The sequence below is a fragment of the Macaca fascicularis genome, chromosome 15 (assembly GCF_037993035.2).
Source record: "Macaca fascicularis isolate 582-1 chromosome 15, T2T-MFA8v1.1".
Classification (NCBI taxonomy): Eukaryota; Metazoa; Chordata; class Mammalia; order Primates; family Cercopithecidae; genus Macaca; species Macaca fascicularis.
Window position 1 is genome coordinate 1,766,431 of NC_088389.1, and position 22,293 is coordinate 1,788,723.

Here is a 22,293-nt window from a genome sequence, read left to right on the forward strand (position 1 = left end):
TAGAATCTTTTTCTTAGTCAAACATCTGTAGCCACATCACAAAGGCCTTTTTTCCTAAACCAGAAAACTGGACCCATTAAAGCAACAGTGAAAAGCTAGAAAAGGCTGAGCTACTCCACTGCAGGAGAGCGTGTGACCAGGTCATGGGCCATTGCATGATAGGCCTTCCTTGGATAATCTGTCCCAGAAGCGGTTGCTGGGCTCAGAGGGACTCACTTCGCTTCCTTAAGTGAAGGACATGGTCGTAGGTGCTTCTGTGCACCCCACTGATTGAGAGTGAGCGTAGGGGTGCCCCTGTCCTGAAGCAGAAGCTCCCAGGGCTTGTATTTGCCTTCTGAACCAAGTTCAAAGGGCTCAGCTTTCTGGGCACATCCTCATTCAGTCTTGGTGCAGAATTGTGTCTTTGAAATGCGTTTGAGTGCTCTTCCGACTTCCCTGGATTTTCTTTTTTTCTTTTTCTTTTTTTTTTTTTGAGACGGAGTCTCGCTCTGTCGCCCAGGCTGGAGTGCAGTGGCGCGATCTCGGCTCACTGCAAGCTCCGCCTCCCGGGTTCCCGCCATTCTCCTGCCTCAGCCTCCCGAATAGCTGGGACTACAGGCGCCCGCCACCACACCCGGCTAATTTTTGAATTTTTAGTAGAGACGGGGTTTCACTGTGTCAGCCAGGATGGTCTTGATCTCCTGACTCGTGATCCGCCCGCCTCGGCCTCCCAAAGTGCTGGGATTGCAGGCGTGAGCCACCACACCCGGCCCTTCCCTGGATTTTCTGGCATGGATGGGAGTCCTGCTTCTCTGTAGCGGGAGATGGGGGTGGGTGCTGCTTTAGGCCTCAGCTCTTGTGTGGAAACTTGCAGGCTGAACCAGTGGCCTCCCCTGCCCTATCCAGTTCCTGGCTGCCTGGGAAGAAGATGTGATGCCAGCAGGAATGGAGAGGGCTGCCTTGTCTGGCTGGTGTCTTCTTGTTTTCTCTTTCACTTCTTGGGGAGCCACCAGCGTCCTCTGCTGTCGCTCACTCAGCATCCTGTCCTCACCCTCTCTTCCCTCGCTCCCGCGGACCTGGACTTCTGAAGTCCGGCTGCTCCAGGAGATGGCAGCACACAGAGCCTTCTCGGCCTCCCTCTCGGCCGCCGCTGCCTCCTTGTCTGGCATGTGAACTGGTGTTAAATGTTCTCAGAATGCAGATGGCTCATAGGGGTTTCGAGCACTGCTCCTGCTGGGGCTGAGGGGACACTGAGAGGGGGCCTTGGCCTCCCCTGTGGCCGGGCCTGCTCCCTGAGACCTGCATCCCAGGGATCGTGTCGCCAGCATGCAGGTGTGTGAGTGACGGCCCTGCCCCGCTGTGTCCCAGTGACCAAGGAAGCCAGATTGCTCTCTGAGTGCTTTGTAGTGGGGGGCTCAGAGGACCCCGGCACCCCGGGCGAGATCACTGCTTGCTGGGTCTCCCGGGCTGCTGACTTCTCTCCTAACTCCCAGCTCCCCTCTTGCTGCTCTGAGCAAGTCTGGGCTGGGAAGCCCGTCCATGCCCGCCTGACCCCATGCTCTCTGCTGCAGGCTGGCTTCTGCCTGGGCACCGCTCTGCACTCTTGGGGGCTGTGGTTCACGGAGGAAGGTTCACCGTCCACCATGGTAATCACCTCACGCTTCCCTGGGGCCAGACCTGGATGGGCCGTGGCCTTTTTCACCTCTCCCTGCCCCCATCCCCTGGCTCATTCCTGCCAGCCTGTGGTTGGGGTGGGGGCAGGCTTAGGGCTAGGGTTAGTTTTGTGGCCTTGCTGATGGGCACCATGTCCCCACTCTTGGCCAGCTGACGGGGATTGCGGTTGGAGCCCTCCTGGCCCTGGCCTTGGCTGGTGTTCTCATCCTTTTCACGTTCAGAAGGCTTAGCCAATTTCGTGAGTATCTTGGTTCTGACTCTGGCCTGAGGGGTTGGGGGAAAGCGTGGGTGCCTTGGGATGTGTTTTGAGCCCCTGGGAGGGGTCCTCAAGTCCACGGTGGGTTTGGCTAGAATCCAGTGGCCCATCTGGGCTCAGGCTGAGCACGTCGGTTCCAGGAAGCCAAGTCTGTTCAGAGCCCTTTCTGTTCTCCTCTCCTGAGCAAGGCTTCAGTGGGAAGAAGGGAGAGCCCCCTTTGTCGGAGGCGAGCCTGTTACCCAGGCCCCCTTCCCTCGTGCTGTCTGAGTATGGCCAGGTACTGGCGGGGACGAGAGTACTGACTGTGCACACCTGCATGTCCAGGACCAGGCCTGTGCCACGGCTCTACCTCAGGCCGTCTCTTCATTCCCCTGCAGGACAAGCGCAGCCCACTCCTCAGTACCGGTTCCGAAAGAGAGACAAAGTGATGTTTTACGGCCGGAAGATCATGAGGAAGGTACCTGGTGCTTGGGGCCCCAGGTTGCACACGGCTTCCCGGAGCAGGCCCCTGCGGGAGGGACCCCTCCTGCTGCGGGCTCCCCCAGTCCGGGCAGTGCTTGGCGTGTGCTGCCGTGTCCCCGGCTTCCCAGCTCTGCCACCAGGCTCAGGGTTTGGGGAATGTTATAAATCGTGCCGAATGGTATCTGCTTCCTCCAGCTGAATCCAGCGTGTTTTACCCAGAAATAAGCCCCCACCCTCTCAGGCCTTGGCTCCCCCTGGCCTGAAGGGGCAGCTCCGGGAATGTCTGTGGTGGACAGTGGCCGGAGGGGAGAGAAGGTCCTGTCTGCCCCTAGAGTGGATGTTTATTTTAACAAGAAATGAGAGCAGAAAGCTGCTTTGTAAGAACATCGCTGGGGCCCGGTGGGTGCAGAAGGCCTCACGCTCTGCCAGAGGTTTCTGACTCTGGTGCTGAGCTTGGAGGTCTCTGCCAGGCTTTAGGGTGCTGGACTGAGGACAGAGTCCATCCCCTGGGATTGGAAGGGCTAAGTTCCCTGGTTACCGGCATGTGTGATCTAAGCTAAAAGCTGCGTGGCTCACTTTGAGTGTCTGGGTCGTTCTGGAACCTAGACACAGATCCCTGGGCCGGGGCTCAGGAATCCGAGTTCAACAAGCCCCGATCCGGAGAATAAGCACCCTTGGTTTAACCCTTCCTGGGCTTTGGCCTGTTGGGTTGTCAGTGGCCTCCCCTGGCCGCCTCCTTGCACTCCTGAAGGGCCCAGGAAGTGCTCAACAGACCACCCAGAAGCTTCACAGAAACCATACAGACTGATCCCTTTAAAGCAATCTTTGTTACCTTTCTCTGGTTGTACAGCTAATTTATGTTCTTCACGGAAAATTGAAAAACTCGGCCAGGCGCGGTGGCTCACGCCTGTAATCCCAGCACGTTGGGAGGCTGAGGTGGGCCGATCATGAGGTCAGGAGTTTGAGACCAGCCTGGCCAACATGGTGAAACCCCGCCTCTACTGAAAATACAAAAATTAGCTGGGCGTTGTGGTGGGCGCCTGTAATCCCAGCTACTCGGGAGGCTGAGGCAGGAGAAACGTTTGAATCCGGGAGGCGGAGGTTGTGGTGAATTGAGATGGTGCCACTGCACTGCAGCCTGGACAACAAGAGCGAAACTGCGTCTAAAAAAAAAAAAAGAAAGAAAGAAAGAAAATTGAGAAACTCAAGAGGGGAGGGAGTGGGTGTCTGTGGCTCATCTGTTCTCATCAGCGTTAAGTGCTGTGAAAGGGCAGATGAGTTAGGGCTGCTGTACGCTGGGTCTGGAACAGGCTCAGGCGGCCGGGACAGGGCGCGGGGCGATCTGTTGAGTGTCGACCATCATCCAGTGGCCCCACAGAGGACAGGGAAGTGGAGGGCCTGGGAGGAAAGCCGCGAGGCCAACAGCTCTGGACCGAAGGGCAGCAGGCAGTGGTGCCCGAGTGAGGTGGCCCTGCCAGCATGCAGGGTGTGACCCAGGCCTCTGCTGTTCTGGGCAGTCAAGCAGGCACTGCCTGAGAAAAGGGAAGAAGACTGTTCCAGATATGGGACAGAGTGGGCAGTGGCCCCAGGTCAGAGGGGAAGTGATGGGGGGAAGGTCGGTGGGGACAGTGGTGGATTTTTAAAGGGTTATAGGAAAGGGTTGTGTTGAACAGCACGAAAGCCAAGGATGGAGTGGCTGTCAGCCTTCGAGACAGCGGGGCCGGCCGGCATGAAGCCCTGGAGCTTTGGAGGGTTGGCTGTTTGGGGACAGTGAGGATGATCCCAAGGATGTGTGGGGCTGTATCACTCACTGCCAACATCCCTCCCAGGCCAGGCGGGGTGGGGAAATGGCACAGCCAGACCCCAGGAGCTGAAGCTGGGCCTGCGGGAGGCTCACAGGCAGGTTCTGAGGACTGACCCCCGTGACGAAGAGCCTGGACCTTGCGGCTTGCAGGGTCAGTGCCTGGTGTCTCCCTTGGCTCTGCAGGTGACCACGCTCCCCAACACCCTTGTGGAGAACGCCGCACTGCCCCGGCAGCGGGCCAGGAAGAGGACCAAGGTGCTATCTTTGGCCAAGAGGTACTGAGTGTCCTTCAGACCACATCCTGCCTGGGGTGCCCCCCACGGTGCTGGCCTCCTCGACCCTGAGCTGCCTGGCGTGTCGGCCGCTGACGCTGTGGGTTTTGAACCCGCCTGGTCTGCTCAAGGCTACTGTGTCTCTGCCTGTAGGATTCTGCGTTTCAAGAAGGAATACCCGGCCCTGCAGCCCAAGGAGCCCCCGCCCTCCCTGCTGGAGGCCGACCTCACGGAGTTTGACGTGAAGAATTCTCACCTACCATCGGAAGTTCTGTACATGCTGAAAAATGTTCGGTAAGAGCAGGGATGAGCCCCGACGGCTGCTGCAGCTCCCGTCCTCCGGGCTTCTCACTGGGGACTGGCTCCAGCTTGGCTGTCTTGTGTTGGGGGATGGTTGGCAAAGCCCATCGTGGGGCTGCTGGTGTCTGTGCCCCGTCAGGGCCTCGTGGTCTGCTGGCTCCTTCACCAGGTCTTTCTTGTTCTGTTGAACAATTTCCAGTATTTCATCTTCAGCAATGAACCCAGAGCAAGAGCGAGAACGGTGTGGTGGATCCAAAGTCTGGAGCCCGGGTTCTGCTCTGTGCTCCCGTCTTGCTGACTGACCCCTGGACCGCACCCCTTCCACCCCCTGGCCCAGCTCACCATCCTGGAGGCCACCTCTGCCTTCCTCCCGTGTGCGTGTGGCTCAGGGTCACGGGTCAAGAAGTTCTCTGAGCTGATGGAAAACAGGCTCATGGGAACTTCAGAAGTTGACAGTTGTGTTCGGCAGTGATGCCGTGTGGTTTGTTGGTCAGCCGCGTGGACCTACAGCACAAGGCCTGGCGCCAGTGGGGTCGGTGGCCGTGAGCTCTCGAGACTCTGGCGGAGACCGTCCTCCTCCCCTGGAAGGCCGTCCCACAGCGCCTTCTGGCTCTTGCAGGGTCCTGGGCCACTTCGAGAAGCCGCTGTTCCTGGAGCTTTGCAGACACATCGTCTTTGTACGGCTGCAGGAGGGGGAGCACGTCTTCCGGCCCGGGGCGCCAGACCCCAGCATCTGTGTGGTGCAGGACGGGCGGCTGGAGGTCTGCATCCAGGACGCTGTGAGTCGCAGGGTGGCGGGGCACTCACCTCCACGTCTGTCATCTCAGGTTCTTAAACGTTTCCCACTGAAAAGCGAGGCAAATTTTTTATTTTAATTTCTTTGGGGGAAAACTCACCATTTTTACTTTTATTACATTTTATTTAATTTCTTGAGACAGGGTCTCACTCTGTCACCCAGGCTGGAGTGCAGTGGTGCAATCTAAGCTCACTGAGGCCTCGATTTCCTGGGCTCAAGCGATGCTCATGCCTCAGCCTCTCGAGCAGCTGGGATTACAGGTGTGTGTCACCACGCCCGCCTCACTTTTAAAATTTTTTTTTTTTTTTTTTTTTGAGACGGAGTCTCGCTCTGTCGCCCAGGCTGGAGTGCACTGGCCGGATCTCAGCTCACTGCAAGCTCCGCCTCCCGGGTTTTACGCCATTCTCCTGCCTCAGCCTCCCGAGTAGCCGGGACTATAGGCGCCCGCCACCTCGCCCGGCTAAGTTTTTGTATTTTTTTTTTTAGTAGAGACGGGGTTTCACCGTGTCAGCCAGGATGGTCTCGATCTCCTGACCTCGTGATCCGCCCGTCTCGGGCTCTCAGAGCACTGGAATTGCAGGCATGAGGCCTGGGCCTGGCAGCTGTTTTAAATGTTTCTTCCAAGTCCTCGGAATACTCCCTTTGATGGTTTAGTACTAAGTCACTGTATTGATTTGCCATGATCAATTGAGACCTTGCTCTATTTTCAGGTTTCTAACAAAATTAAATTATTTTAATTGTAAGAAAATAATTAAGGCCAAGGTGGGAAGCTCGCCTGAGCCCACAGGTTAGAGACCAGCTTGGATGACATAGTGAAACTCCATCTCTACAAAAAGTAAAAAATAATTATCCAGGCATGGTGGTAGCACCTGTGGTCCCAGCTACTTGGGGGCCAAGGTGGGAGGATCACTTGAGTCTGGGAGGTCGAGGCTGCGGTGAGCTGTGTTCACGCCACTGCACCGCAGCCTGGACGACAGAGCGAGACCCTGTCTCCAAAAAAAAAAAAAAAAAAAAAATTCAGGTATGAATCCATGTAGGACCTCAATACTTGTTTCCTGCCTCTGTTGAATTCTGCCCTTTGAATCGCTGCTCCAGGGGTGGGAGCTGGGCCAGACCCTGCCGCGGCCTCTTCGGCGTGTGTGGCTCCCCCGCAGGGTGGCGTGGCTTTGTCTGTCCAGGCAGTTGCGACCCAGACTCCTCATTGCTTGTTCCCATTTAAAGCACACACTTAGCAAACCCTGGGCTTTGTGTGATCATCGCCCTGACCTGCAGGGCTCCTGCCAACTGTGGTCCCGGCAGTGGGCACCGACCCCATGCCAGCTCCGGCACTGCCTGTCGGGGCTTCTACACCAAAAGTGCTGCTGGGCAAAGTGTTTGGTTCTCAGGTTTGTCGCTTCGTCTGTGGCTGGACTTGATGGGTTATTAGGAGGGAAAGGGGCTTGGTTCCCCCATCTGGGGAAGCTGGAGCCAGTAGCTTCTGAGGATGAGGCCGCTCAGCTGGTGAAACAGAGGCTTTTGTTGCCGCTCGTGCGGGGCCTCCTCAAGGACCAGAACCCGTGTCCCTCTAGCCTTTGGACTAGATGGGAGGGGCTCATGGAGGGGACTGGGGCCAGATTTGGGCAACTTCATAAAGAATTTTCCTGGGTCAAGCTGAGATGAAGTGCTTACATTGTTAAATCACCAAAATCGTGTGGTTTCGTTTCTTTTCTTTTTTTTACCTAATGGAAAATTATATCAAAGTTCTGGAATTTAGGCTGGTACTAACTGAATCGGTCCTCGGAGCCCTTATAGTTAGTTCAGCAAACAAACAGGCTCTGCGAGCTTTTGCCTCAGTCCCCACACTGAAGACGAGTCGCGGGATGGAGAGGTGGGTCTCCTCCTTCGTCTCCGTTTTCCTTGCTGCTGCTTCCTGCGTGTTGTACCCCTGAGGCCAGTGGGTCCGTCTCGTCCCCTGCCCTCCATCCGAGGCACTTGCTGCTGTCATGGCGCCTCAGAGGTGCAGGCCCGTGGCCCCACTGCGCTGAGCTGGGCTGAGCCTCCGCCAGGCCCCGCAGTCACGGCCCGGGACCTGACGGCGCCCACTCTGCTCTCCAATCGCAGGACGGCACCGAGGTGGTGGTGAAAGAGGTTCTGGCCGGAGACAGCGTCCACAGCCTGCTCAGCATCCTGGACATCATCACCGTGAGTGCCCCGCAGCCTGGCCCTCAGAGTGCCCCTGGGTCGGCCCTGGTGGCCTGGTTTTTCTGTCTTGCCTGGGCAGCCAGCAGTGGTTAAAGGCCAGTTCTCTACAGTGACGTGAGGGGAGCGGGGTTTGGTCCAGGAAGGAGGGAGGAAGGGGGAGGGAGCTTCTTTCCGGCCACAGTGCATTGAAGAACAGCCGGGCATGTGGTTAAGGGTTTTGGTTGTCTCTTAAATGACTGTTTTTGAACTGGGCAATAAATGCATGTGGTTCAGCCTTCAAAAAGCACAAAGCGTCATACAGGGAAGGTGTTTTCTCCTCTCCTCAGGCCCAAGGCCCTCCCGGGGGACCTGCCGCCCCTGTTTCCTGCAGGTCCTGCTGGGCTCTTCCCTGCTGGCGCCGTCTTTCTATGACTCCCAGTCTTTTGCTTTTTATTGTTGCAGTGAATGGTCTCCTGTGCCCATCGTTTCCGATACTGGAGCCTGATCTGCGGGACAAATCCTTAGGGTGGACTTGCTGGGTCCCAGGGGATGCACACTCGTAATTTTGAAAGGTGCTGCCGGGCCGAGCACGGTGGCTCACACCTGTAATCCCAGCACTTTGGGAGGCCGAGGTGGGTGGATCACGAGGTCAAGAGATTGAGACCAGCAAGGCCAACATGGTGAAACCCCATCTCTACTAAAAATACAAAAATTAACTGAGTGTAGGGGCGGGCGCCAGTAATGCCAGCTACTCGGGAGGCTGAGGCAGGAGAATCGCATGAACCCAGGAGGTAGAGGTTGCAGTGAGCCAAGATCAGGCCACTGCGCTCCAGTCTGGGCAACAAGAGTGAAACTCTGTCTCAAAAATAAATAAATAATAAATAAATAAATAAAAATCATGAATCATGTTGTCTCATGATTTTTAACTTTTTATTATGGGACAGTTCAAAAATGTGCAAAAATAGTAAAATCACCCCATGTGCCCAACATTCACTAGGATGATTATTTTTTAGGCAGGGTCTCGCTCTGTCGCTTACGCAGTGGCATGATCTTTGCTCATTGCAACCTCCGCCTCCAGGGCTCAAGCGATTCTCTCACCTCAGCTTCTGAAGCAGCTGAGACTGCAGGCGTGCACCACCACACCTGGCTAATTTTGTATGTTTTTGTAGAGATAGAGATGAGGTTTTGCCATGTTGGCCAGGCTGATCTTGAACTCCTGGGCTCAAGGGATCTGCCTCCCTCAGCCTCCCAAAATGCTGGGATTACTGGCCTGAGCCATCATGCCAAGTCATTAACTAGAAGTTGGTTTTTTGTTTGTTTGTTTTTGTTTTTGTTTTTTTGAGAGGGAGTCTCGCTCTGTTGCTCAGTCTGGAGTGCAGTGGCACCATCTTGGCTCACTGCAGCCACCATCTCCCAGGTTCAAGTGATTCTCCTGCCTCAGCCTCCTGAGTACCTGGGATTGCAGGAATGTGCCATCACACCTGGCTAATTTTTGTATTTTAGTAGAGACAGGGTTTCACCATGTTGGCCAGGCTGGTCTCTAACCTCGGACCTCAAGTGATCCGCCCACCTCAGCCTCCCAGAATGCTGGGATTCCAGGCCTGAGCCACCGCGCCTGGCCCATTAACTGGAATTTAATGTCTGTTTGGTCTTTTTTTCTTTGAGTAAAACCTACATGCAGTGAAACAAATCTTTAGCGTCCATTAGCTGAATTTTGCTAAATGCCTATCAACTCAAAAGAGGTGTCTGATTTTAATCTCACTCTTTTGAGTTATACCTTTTGCATTCATTGTTAGCTGTGTATCAAGGTAACTTCTACCTCAGTTTCTCTAGCTTTCGTTAGAAGAGTTTTCCAGAGCTTATCAGAACCCTGGCTCGGATGCATTCAGGCAGAACCAACCGCTAGATCCTTGCATGAAACCTCGCACTGGAGCCTAGGTGGTGTCCTCTGATCTCATCCTACGTTCCTTTGCTCAGAAAGGATGTAACAAGCTCCAGCCAGACATTGGGGTGTCCAGGATGCTCACTGTGCTCCCCAGCAGATGGGCACAGGCGGGCGTTGAGCTGTTTGGGGCCTGGGGTGGAGGCATGGATGGGACCTCTGCATCTCGTTGTGCTCCCTGGGACCTGTGTATCTTCGTGAGACGCGTGGCCTGTGCTGGGGAGGCCGCCGGCCTGGGGAGGGAGAGGACACCCACTTCCTTGGAGCTTCCATTAGAAGGCCGGTGCTCATCTTCGAGGGAGCGCCCAACATGGCTTGGGCAGAGTGGGGTCCCGGCCACCAGACCCACCTCTGTGTGCCTCTTTGGAGCCTCTGGTTAGTGTGTCTCTGGAGCTATGGTGGGTTTCTCAGGGACTCCTGGATGTGTAAGGGGCACCTGTGGGCCTGAGAAAAGCTGGGAAAGGACTAGAGAAGCTTTGCTCTATGTGGATGTAAACCTGTTCGGCACGGGGCATCAGTATGCCTCCTACCTTGGATGATTCGTTTCTCTTTAAGCAAAAAGTAGCTTCACTGGGGTAGAGGCTTTCTCCGCTATTTCTTGTTCTTTCTGATCTTGATCTTGTTGTGATATTCCAGTTGGGCCTCACTTATCACAGCACAGCGATGCCTGTGGCAGGAGAGGGGAGCTGTGTGCTGAGACGGGCCTGGTTCCTCTCGGCCACTGCGACCTGTCTCGTCCACATTGGTGTCACAGCCCCTCTCCCTTAGGGGCGGGAATGGGTCTTCCCTGAGTGTAGTAGGAGTAAAAAATGGGGGGTGGTTGGCTGAGCACGGTGGCTCACGCCTGTAATCCCAGCACTTTGAGAGGCCAAGGCGGGAGGGTCACAAGGTCAGGAGACCAAGACCATCCTGGCCAACATGGTGAAACCCGTCCCTACTAAAAATACAAAAATTAGCTGGGCATGATGGTGGGCGCCTGTAGTCCCAGCTACTCGGGAGGCTGAGGCAGGAGAATCCTTTGAACCAGGGAGTTGGAGGTTGCAGTGAGCTGAGATCGCGCCATTGCACTCCAGCCTGGCGACAGAGTGAGACTCTGACTCCGTCTCCAAAAAAAAAAAAAAAAAAGAGTGATATCTGAGAGAGATAATTCTGTATTGTGATCGGTTGATCATCTGGCGTGACATCGTTTTTGTCTCATCAAACTTTTGTGTGTGTCATTTTAACAAAATTTAAATTCTTGCAAAATAACACGGACAGATTCTAAAAACATACTTAAACTTTTATCAGCAGTGGCCATCTGTCCCCGCACACTGAAAACGCTTCGGTTCCTTCTGAGCAGCTTTTCTTGCTGTTTCCTAACCCATCCGTTCTAGACACGCTGACTTCCTGTCGTGGGAGATGACATGTGGCTGCGCGGATGGCCCCCATGCCTCACGCTACGCTCCCAGCTGCGCCGCTCATGGGCAGCCGTTTCGACTTCATGGATGCTATTCACAGCTGAGCCGTGTAGTGTACTACAGTTACATTTCCTTTCTCGCCACTTTCTGTTTTCCTGGAGTGAACAGTTGTGTGATTTCTGGCTGCTTGGTGATTTTTCTGTGCACCCATTACAGACTCACACCCTGAACCAGCGGCTCCATGAACACTGCTTTGCTCTGGGAAAAGCGCCTCCCGGGAGCCCCCATCCTCCTGCCCAGTCAGACCCTCCCCAGGCCTGCTGTCCAGCCACCATCCCGGGGCCACCCACCCTTCCTTCCCCCGCACAGGGCTCTTGCTGCTGCTTTCTCGGCCGGCGTGTTTGGTGGAGCAAATCCTCCGTTCGCTTCCTGAAACAGGGTGCCAGGGAGGTGTATGTTTTGAAACCTTAGAAATCTAGAATTGTCTTTATTCTACACCGCCTTTTTCTTTTTGTTGTACTTTTTCTTTCTTTTCTTTTCTTTTTTTTTTGAGATAGAGTCTCGCTCTGTCGCCCAGGCTAGAGTGCAGTGGCCGGATCTCAGCTCACTGCAAGCTCCGCCTCCCGGGTTCCTGCCATTCTCCTGCCTCAGCCTCCTGAGTAGCTGGGACTACAGGCGCCCGCCACCTCACCCGCCTAATTTTCTGTTTTTCAGTAGAGATGGGGTTTCACTGTGTTAGCCAGGATGGTCTCAATCTCCTGACCTCGTGATCCGCCCTCCTCGGCCTCCCAAAGTGGTGGGATTACAGGCGTGAGCCACTGCACCTGGCCCTTTCGTTATACTTTCTAGAAGATTTTTCAACTTTATTTTCCAAATCTTCCATTCAATTTTTAATTTCTGTCATATTTTTCATTTCAAGAGTTTTTTTTTCTGTGAATTTTTTTTTTTTTTTTTTGAGACGGGGTCTTGCCTTGTTGCCCAGTCTGGAGTGCAATGGCGTGATCTCAGCTTATTGCACCTCTTGCCTCCTGGGTTCAAACGATTCTCCTGCCTCAGCCTCCCAAGTAGCTGGGATTACAGTCAACCGCCATCATGCCTGGCTAATTTTTTTTTTTTTTTTTTTTTTTTTGAGACGGAGTCTCGCTCTGTCGCCCAGGCTGGAGTGCAGTGGCCGGATCTCAGCTCACTGCAAGCTCCGCCTCCCGGGTTTACGCCATTCTCCTGCCTCAGCCTCCTCAGTACCTGGGACTACAGGCGCCCGCCACCTCGCCCGGCTAGTTTTTTTGTATTTTTTTAGTAGAGAAGGGGTTTCACCGTGTTAGCCAGGATGGTCTCGATCTCCTGACCTCGTGATCCGCCCGTCTCGGCCTCCCAAAGTGCTGGGATTACAGGCTTGAGCCACCGCGCCCGGCCATGCCTGGCTAATTTTTTTGTATTTTTAGTAGAGACGAGGTTTCACCATGTTGGTCAGGCTAATCTCAAACTCCTGACTCAGGTGATCCGCCCACCTCAGCCTCCCAAAGTGCTGGGATTACAGGCATGAGCCACTGCGCCTGGCCCTGAGTGTTCTTTTTTAAAAATTATCTTGTTCTTACTTCCTGGATAAAGTAAGATGGGTATTCTTTTGCTCCTGAGTTGCTTCTGACCTGAGTTTCTCTTCTCTGTTTATTTTGGTTTCTGTCTTTCCAATCAGGGACTTTTCTGCCTCCAGCAGTCGCTTTATGTGTGAGTGAAGTCCTTATTGAACGCAGGTGTGCAAACCCACATAGCTGCATCTCACAGAAATAACGTGGAGCCCAGGAGGCAACACAAAGCACACACTGTGTAATTTCACTCACCTGAGGCTCAGCCGCCGGCTGCACTGACACTTGAGGACAGAGGCTGGCCAGCCAGCTTTCTCCGTAAAAGGCCAGAGCATAAATATTTCAGCTTTATGGGCCACGTGGTCTCTCTTGCAGCTACTCAATGTGGCCATCTAGTGTTCCAAAAAAAACTTCCTTTACAAAACCCTGTGGCTGGGCTGGAGGGACTTGGCCCTGGTGTTTGACCCTGCTGGGGTAAAAGGTCTCATTAGTGGTTGCCTGTTAGAGGTTTAGGTTGGGATCGACTCAGGGAGGCGTAAGGTAATCTGGATTACTGGAAATGTTCTGTCTTGACTTCGGTGGGAGTTACATGGGTTAACTACAAAACAAAAAGAGCGTGATCAAAACAAAAAGAGCGTGATCCACCTGAAAGCTGAGTATAGGCCGCGTGTGCGTGGGGTCGGGGTTCACTAATGGGGGACGCTCCCTGCAGGAGGACTGAGAAGGACACTGGCTCTTTCCTTCCTCATTTGGGAGCCCACAGGTCAGGGTCTGTAGGTGTTTTTTTTAGGGCAGCTTCTCAGAAAGAAATCTGCCTATGTCTCGCTGTGGTGGCACGAGGTTGGAGGAGGGGGAGGAGTCTGGGGGGGAGGCTCCCATCTGGAGTGGACACTGTTGGGGAGGAGCCTGGGGGTGTCCCTGCCTGGAGTGGACACTGTTGCAGAGGAGTCTGGGGGTATCCCCGCCTGGAGTGGACATTGTTCTTGGGTTCGTAGCCACACCTGATGTCCTTGGGCTCCTACCTGCTCGCTTCACCTTCTCCAGAGAATCCTTGGTAGTCTGCGGGCCATGGGAAAAGGCCATTTCCAGCCTGTTGGGGTCAGGAAAGTGACTTGGGTTGGCCTACCCCTCTGCACGTCTCCCCTGCTTGTTAGCCTGGTGCTGGCTCTGCAGTGAGGACCGGTCCTCTCTCCCCGTCTCCCCTGCGTGTTAGCCTGGTGCTGGCTCTGCAGTGAGGACCGGTCCTCTCTCCCCGTCTCCCCTGCGTGTTAGCCTGGTGCTGGCTCTGCAGTGAGGACCGGTCCTCTCTCCCCATCTCCCCTGCGTGTTAGCCTGGTGCTGGCTCTGCAGTGAGGACCGGTCCTCTCTGTCTGGGTTTCGCACATCTAAGCCAAGTCTCAGCTTCCCTTAGAGGGTCCCCACCAGCCCTGACTCTGTCACTTGCTTTCATCAGCCACGAAAATTTCAGTGACATTTTTTATCTACTCTCAGCTTTTGTCTTTATCCTTGGAGGTTTGTATCTTTTTAAGAGAGCAGAGATAAGCATCTATATTCCACAACAGGATGAAGATAAGCATTTACCTTCAACTTACCTTTCTTTTTTGGAGACAGAGTCTCACTCTGTCACCTAGGCTGGAGTGCAGTGGCGTGATCGTGGCTCACTGCAACCTCCATTTCCTGGGTCCAAGTGATTCTTGTGCTTCAGCCTCCCGAGTAGCTGGGACTACAGGTGTGCACCAGCACACCCGTGTAATATTTGTATTTTTAGTAGAAACAGGTTTTCACCATGTTGGCCAGGCTGGTCTCGAACTCCTGACCTCAAGCAGTCTGCCCTCCTGGGCCTCCCAAAGTGCTGAGATTACAGGTGTGAACCACTGTGCCCGGCCCAACCCACCAGTTTTAATGGGAGGTAGGCTTTATTATTTTAATTTTCATAAAGTTGTTACAAAATACTGCAGATACACAAAAAAGCATGATGTTGCCAGGAATGGCGGTTGGACCTATAGTCCTGGCTGTTCGGGAGAGGAAAGAAGTTTGTTGAGCCTCGTAGTTCTCGGCCAGCCCAGACAACATAGCAGGACCCTGTCTCTAAAACAAGTAGGCATGACACTGCAAACAGGCATGTCAACTCAAACCCAGGTTATATAGTTTTAACCCTGGTTGGCTAGAACACAGGTTAGCTGCACACTGCCGGCTCTGTCCACGTTACGCACGTGTGTGCTCTCATTTCGCCCTCTCTTTTCTTCAGAGATAGCCACTTTTCTGAATTTTCTTTGGTACTTATACAATATGTAGTATAATTTTGCTTGACTCTAAATCTCATGAATGGCATCACACCACAATTCCTCGCCTTTCTTTTTTCTTTTTTTTTCTTGAGACGGAGTCTTGCTCTGTCGCCCAGGCTGGAGTGCAGTGGCCGGATCTCAGCTCACTGCAAGCTCCGCCTCCCAGGTTGAGGCCATTCTCCTGCCTCAGCCTCCCGAGTAGCTGGGACTACAGGCGCCACCACCTCGCCCAGCTAGTTTTTTTGTATTTTTTAGTGGAGACGGGGTTTCACTGTGTTAGCCAGCATGGTCTCGATCTCCTGACCTCGTGATCCGCCCGTCTCGGCCTCCCAAAGTGCTGGGATTACAGGCTTGAGCCACCGCGCCCGGCCACCTCACCTTTCTTAATTTGAGCAGCATTGCGAACGTGAGATTCGTCTGCGTGAGTGGCTGTCGTGCTCATTCGGTTGTTGAAGCCACCGTTGATTTACCCGTGGCTGAGTGACAGCTGGGTTGGGTATGACTGCTGGCTGCTACATACAGCACTGCTGAGATCTGAAGACGTGCAAGCGTGGGAGCCCTCGGGGACCCCTGCCTGCCAGGGGAGCTGCATGTCCACCCGGGCTTCCCAGCGTCCAGCCCCTCCCTGTGGTTTTCACAGCTTCCTGATTTTGGGTAAGGTGGTGAGGGTATGGTTTTTTGAAGTAAACAAGTGCATTTGAAATAAAACACACAAAAGCCATTTTTAGCAACAGCTGCTAAGTTGTTATGCCTTTCCCCCGCCTGCCCTCAAACACACGCACGTGCTCTTCTCCCTGATTCCAGCGTGGAGATGAGACTTGCCCAGCCGATGCGGTTGGTGGGGGTGTCTCCCTGAGTCTGCAGAGGGCCGTGATTTCAGTCGCTGGACCCCGGCTGTTGGGGTTGGCAGATGACGCCTCTCAACCATTCTGTGCTTGTGTTTCTTGTGGTGTGGTGTAGCTCTCTTGGGGAGGAACTTTCTCTACATAAAGGTTTTGAAAGGAACGGAACAAAATGCCAAGTGGAAGAAAAATTGCGAAGTCTCGGAGCTCGATTAGCACGTGCCAAGAGCTGAGTATCTGGTGTGCTCGACGTGCGGGGCCCGCAGCAGGCGTGAGTGTCGGCCAGCTGTGCTTTGGAGCCCAGCGGCCTCCAGGTTCCTTGTTTGGGTTCTCGTTTATGTGGCCTCGTGCAGGAAGGTACATTAGAGTCCTGAACGGCAGCGGCCGTGAGCCTGGTCTACACAGGTGAGCAGCCGCTGTTTGATTTAGTATCTGTGGTGATGTGTTAAGCATCTTCATTCTGGCTCTCAAAGAAGGAAATGAAGGTTTTATTTTTAAATAAAATGGGAGAGTTCCAGTTCTGCTGTGGCAAGGTAGTGCCACACCAGCGTGTCCTGCTGATTAGTGAAAAACTCCGGACAAGATGCAGCAAACAGTCCTTGGAGGACTCGGAAAATAAAGCCAGGAGGTTGCGGATGGGAATCAAAGCGCGGAGCCGCCACGCACGAGGGCTCTGCTTCCTGCTTTTTCATTTTCTTCTGTTACTCATGGCCCTGCCTCGATGGTCGCCCAGTTATGGAGCAAAACCCCTGATGGGAATCCTCCAAAAGCACCAGAAGAAGGTCCCCGAGGGCCAGAGAGAGTGTGCGGATCTCAGGGAGGGGAGAGCCGGGAAGCAGATGCACGGAGTTTGTCTGTGAACCTGTACAAGACTCAGGACAGACCCAGAGCAGCATAACAAAGACTTTGAAACTGCATTAAGATTCAAACTTCAAGGCCGGGCGCGGTGGCCACGCCTGTAATCCCAGCACTTTGGGAGGCCGAGGCGGGCGGATCACAAGATCAAGAGATCGAGACCATCCTGGCCAACATGGTTAAACCCCGTCTCTACTAAAGATACAAAAAATTAGCCGGGCATGGTGGCGGGCGCCTGTAGTCCCATCTACTCGGGAGGCTGAGGCAGAAGAATCACTTGAACCCGGGAGGCGGAAGTTGCAGTGAGCCGAGATCATGCTGCTGCACTCCAGCCTGGGCAACAGAGCAAGACTCTATCTCAGGGGAAAAAAAAAATACTCAAACTTCAGGCTGGTGTGCTGGCTCACACCTGTAATCCCAGCACCTTGGGAGGCCGAGGCAGGTGGATCACATGAGGTCAGGAGATCTACACCAGCCTGGTCAACATGGTGAAACCCCGTCTCTACTAAAAATACAAAAATGTAGCCAAGTGTTGTGGTGAGTGCCTGTAATCCCAGCTACACGGGAGGCTGAGGCAGGAGAATCACTTCAACCTGGGAGGTGGAGGTTGCAGTGAGCCGAGATGGCTCCACTGCACTCCAGCCTGGGTGGCAGAGTGAAACTCCGTCTCTAAAAACAAAAGAAAGATTCGAACTTCAGCTCAAATCTCAGACTGACTCCTGAGTGGGGCATGTGCAGGGCAGAGCAAAGCATCAGAACCAAGGCTTTGAAAACAGAGATACTGGAATCCACTATCCACAGATACAGACTTGTGGTCTGAACCCAACCAGCTTAATCACCTGGTAAAACAAAGAAGGCAACATTCTCCGGAAAATTATATCCTAAATCCAGCCATTATAAATGATCACAATGGATACAACTGGTCTAAATACAACAACAAGGCAGATTGTCAGATTGGATGGAAAGTCCAAGACCCAACTCTATTCTGCAGGAAAAACCCACTTTAAATATCAATACTTAGATGGAAAACAAAAGGTTGCCTGGCGAAGTGACTCACACCTGTAATCCTAGCACTGTGGGAGGCTCAGGTGGGAGGATCGCTTGAGCACAGGAGTTCGAGACCAATCTGGGCAACACAGTGTCCCTGTCTCTACAGAAAATTTAAAATTAGGTTAGTGTGGTGCTGCACACCTGTGCTCCCGGCTACTCAGCAGGCTGAAGTGGGAGGACTGCTTGAGCCTGGGAAGTTGAGGCTGGAGTGAGCTGTGCGTGAGCTACTTTACTATAGCTCAGGTGACAGAGGAGCAAGACACGTCCTCAAAAAAAAAAAAAAAAAAAGGGCCGGGCATGGTGGCTCACGCCTGTAATCCCAGCACTTTGGGAGGTGGGCAGATCACGAGGTCAGGAGATCGAGACCATCCTGGCTAACACGGTGAAACCCCGTCTCTACTAAAAATACAAAAAAATGAAAACTAGCCAGGCGCGGTGGCGGGCCCCTGTAGTCCCAGCTACTCGGGAGGCTGAGGCAGGAGAATGGCGGGAACCCGGGAGGCAGAGCTTGCAGTGAGCCAAGATCGCACCACTGCATTCCAGCCTGGGCAACAGAGCGAGACTCTGTCTCAAAAAAAATAAAGGCTGGAAGAAGATATACCATGAAAGCCCCAATTAAAAGAAAACTGGAGTGGCTGTATTAGTATCAGACAAAGTCGATGTCAGATGTGATGAAGGAATATTAGCAGGGATAAAAATGGACAACACGGCCGGGCGTGGTGGCTCACGCCTTTAATCCTGGCACTTTGGGAGGCCGAGGCAGGTACATTACTTGAGGTCAGGAGTTCGAGACCAGCCTGGCCAACATGGTGAAAACCCATCTCTACTAAAAATACAAAAATGATCTGGAAATCACTTGAACCCAGGAGGCAGAGGTTGCAGTGAGCCAAGACTGTGCCATGGCACTCTAGCCTGGGCAATGCTGGTATTAGAAGATAAAACAAATCTCAGATCAGTGACCCAAGCTTGTATCTTAAGAAGCTAGGAAAAGAAAAACAAATGAAACCCAAAGCATGCAGATGGAAGAAACTCATAAAGAGTAAGAATCAATGAGACTGGAAATGGAAAAACAGGAGAGAAAATCCATGAAACCAAAAGCTGGCTCTTGGAAAATGTCAGTAAAATGAAAAATCCTGTAGCCAGACCAGTGTAGAAAAGAAGAGAAGACACAAACGACAAATATTAGACATGAAAGAGTGCACGTGTCTACAGACCCTACAGACATAAAAGGACTAACAAGGAAATCTTTTGAACAACTTTATGCCCATGAAACCAACCACGCAGATTAAATTGACAAATTCCTTGAAAGACACAAACTACCAAAGTTCCCTCAGATGTAGATTATCTGAATAGCCGTATATCTACTAAAGAAATCCAATTAGTAGCTAAAATCCTTCCCACCTGGAAAACTCCGGATTTAGATGACTTCACTGGGGAATACTTCCCGAGATTTAGGACGTTAAGGATAAAATATGCTAATTTCACACAAACTTCTCCGGAAAAGGAGAAGAGGGACTATTTCCCAGTTTAGTTTTTGAGGCGAGCAAGACCCGAACACCTAATCAGACGAAGACGTTACAAGACAGGAAAATTTCACACCAGTCACTCATCATTGGAAACATACATATCCTCCATGAAATATTACAGATTTGAGTCTAGCAGTATATGGAAAAGGATAATACATCATGATCGGTGGGATTTATTCCAGGAATGCAAAGCTGTTTCAACAGTTGAAAATCAGTTGATATACTTTTCCATATTGACAGACTAAAGAAGAAAAGCCATCTGATTATCTTAATAAATGCAGAAAAAGCATTTGACAAAATTCAGCATCTGTTCATGATAAAAACTCTCAGCAACCAGGAGAAGAGAACTTCCTAAATCAAATAAAGGACATCTGTACTAAAAAATGAAAGCAAACATCTTGCTTGTTGGCAAAAGACTGAATATTTTCCCTTGAAGATTGGGAACAAGCCAGAGAGTGTGTGTATGTGTGTGTGTGTCTTTTTTTTTTTTTTTTTTGAGTCAGAGTCTCGCTGTATCACGCAGGCTGGAGTGCAGTGGCGTGATCTCGGCTCACTGCAACCTCTGCCCCCGGCCCCGGGTTCAAGCAATTATCCTGCCTCAGCCCCCCGAGTAGCTGGGATTACAGGCGCCTGCCACCATGCCAGGCTAATTTTTTTTTTTTTTTTTTTGAGACGGAGTCTCGGAGTCTTGCTCTGTCGCCCAGGCTGGAGTGCAGTGGCGCGATCTCGGCTCACTGCAAGCTCCGCCTCCTGGGTTCACGCCATTCTCCTGCCTCAGCCTCCCAAGTAGCTGGGACTACAGGCATCCGCCACCACGCTCGGCTAATTTTTTTTGTATTTTTAGTAGAGACGGGGTTTCACCATGTTAGCCAGGATGGTCTCGATCTCCTGACCTCGTGATTCACCCTCCTTGGCCTCCCAAAGACTGGGATTACAGGCGTGAGCCACCGCGCCCGGCCAAGTGTGTGTTCTTACCAATCCTGTTCAGCATCGTGTTTGAGGTCCTCACCAGAGCAGGAGGGGAAGAGAAAGAAAGAAAAAGCATGCATATGGGCAAAGAAAAAATAAAACAGTCTCGATTCACAAACATGATTATCTAGATTGGAAATCCCAAGGAATCTATAAGACAACTACTAGAACTTATGAATGAGTTTATCAACATGCAAAAATAAACTGTATTTCTCTATATTAGCAATGAACAATTGGAAATTGAAATTTAAAAGTAACAGATTTATTTTTGTTATTTATTTATTTATTTGTTTGTTTGTTTATTTTGAGACGAAGTCTTGCTCTGTTGCCCAGGCTGGAGTGCAGTGGCTGGATCTCAGCTCACTGCAAGCTCTGCCTCCTGGGTTTACGCCGTTCTCCTGCCTCAGCCTCCCAAGTAGCTGGGACTACAGGCGCCGGTCACCTCGCCCAGCTAGTTTTTTGTATTTTTTAGTAGAGACGGGGTTTCACCGTGTCAGCCAGGATGGTCTCGATCTCTTAACCTCGTGATCCACCCATCTCGGCCTCCCAAAGTGCTGGGATTACAGGCTTGAGCCACCGTGCCCGGCCACAGATTTATAATAGCATCCAAAACTGGGAACTTGGGAGTTCCCAGGCCACCCACACTTCTGACCAACTGGTTACAAGTTCAGGGATTCCTGTGACCCCCTCAGATTCAATATTCTAGAACAACTCACATTTGTACTACAAAGGATGAAAATTGGCTGGGCGCGGTGGCTCACGCCTGTAATCCCAGTACTTTGGGAGGCCGAGGCGGGCAGATAACGAGGTCAGGAGATCGAGACCATCCTGGCTAACACGGTGAAACCCCGTCTCTACTAAAAATACAAAAAAATTAGCCGGGCGTGGTGGCAGGCGCCTGTAGTCCCAGCTACTCGGGAGGCTGAAGCAGGAGAATGGCGTGGAACCCGGGAGGCAGAGCTTGCAGTGAGCCAAGATCGTGCCACTGCACTCCAGAGCGAGACTCGGTTTAAAAAAAAAAAGGATGAAAATCTGGATCAGTCAAAACAGTCAAAAGAAGAGACCCACAGAGTGAGGTCCAACCATGAGGCTCCCGCGTCCCTGAGCTGCGCCATCCTCTGTGCGCCATCCTCCATATGTTGGCAAGCCACCCAGGTGCCGAGGCAACAGACCGAGGGCACAAGCTCTTCCAGTATAATAAACAAAATATATAGAGTAAGAGTAGTTATACTGGAGCCTCAGTGGCAGGTGGGAGTGGTTGGAGCTCCCCATAGTGAGTGCCCAGGTCTGGTGGGGTAGCTGCCTGTGGGCCTCCCCCTCACCCACATTCCATTGTCAGCCAGTCCTTCGCCGTACATCTCTTGGACAGTCAAAAATGGCCCTGTGCCCCGGGCCGGTGGTCACCGCTGGGTTTGGGGCACGGTTCTCAGTGCTCTGTGTGGTGCTGCGGGGCCGCCCTGCACCCGGGCCGGGGGTCACCACTGGGTTTGTGCAGCTGGTGCCAAAAGCAGCACTTTGCACGGCCCAGCCTGGGAAGGAGAATGGAGCCGTGTGACTGGGCAGCAGGCAGGGCCTCCTCCAGGGCTTCCAGCAGCCTTTGCAGTCCGTGGGGGGCTCGGCCGGGCCCGCACAGCGGGGACTGATGGAGCTGTTGTTACAGGGCCACACTGCACCTTACAAAACGGTCTCCGCCCGCGCGGCCGTCCCGTCCACCATCCTCCGGCTTCCAGCTGCGGCTTTTCACGGAGTTTTTGAAAAATATCCAGAAACTCTGGTGAGGGTGGTGCAGGTGAGTCACTTTTTCAGACAACTCTTCTGGCTGCGGTGGGTCATCCTGGGGGGCACCTGGGCACCGGTTTGGGATTTGAGTGGGTTTATTGCCTATTTACTTTCTCAGTTCTAAGCTTTACAACCATGAAGGTGATTTCACAGGAATAGAGAAATTGACTTCATTGGCGGGACTTACCACTGGTGATCTGGGATTCTGAGTGGGTTTGGGAAGAACTAAGGTTATATTTTAAAAATTTGTAGGCCAGGCGGCTGGGCGCAGTGGCTCAAGCCTGTAATCCCAGCACTTTGGGAGGCCGAGACGGGCGGATCACGAGGTCAGGAGATCGAGACCATCCTGGCTAACATGGTGA

At 52.8% G+C, this 22,293-nt stretch overlaps 1 protein-coding gene across 20 annotated transcripts in view; it reads left to right on the forward strand.

Moving 5' to 3' along the window:
* The window catches only part of PNPLA7 (patatin like domain 7, lysophospholipase), an 84,728-nt gene that overhangs the window by 947 nt on the left and 61,488 nt on the right, over positions 1-22,293 (forward strand). For 15 of the 20 annotated variants that reach the window (XR_012424029.1, XR_012424028.1, XR_012424027.1 and 12 more), the window contains exons 2-9: positions 1,551-1,625; positions 1,804-1,891; positions 2,287-2,366; positions 4,359-4,450; positions 4,601-4,741; positions 5,367-5,526; positions 7,644-7,724; positions 21,813-21,941. Coding sequence is in view for 15 of the 20 variants with exons in the window: in XM_045372757.3 (XP_045228692.2) it covers positions 1,551-1,625; positions 1,804-1,891; positions 2,287-2,366; positions 4,359-4,450; positions 4,601-4,741; positions 5,367-5,526; positions 7,644-7,724; positions 21,813-21,941 (846 nt within the window). In the remaining 5 variants the exon portion in view is untranslated. The remainder of the gene's footprint in view (positions 1-1,550; positions 1,626-1,803; positions 1,892-2,286; positions 2,367-4,358; positions 4,451-4,600; positions 4,742-5,366; positions 5,527-7,643; positions 7,725-21,812; positions 21,942-22,293) is intronic. The other 5 variants (XM_045372762.3, XM_074015850.1, XM_074015851.1 and 2 more) reach the window with 2 other exon arrangements.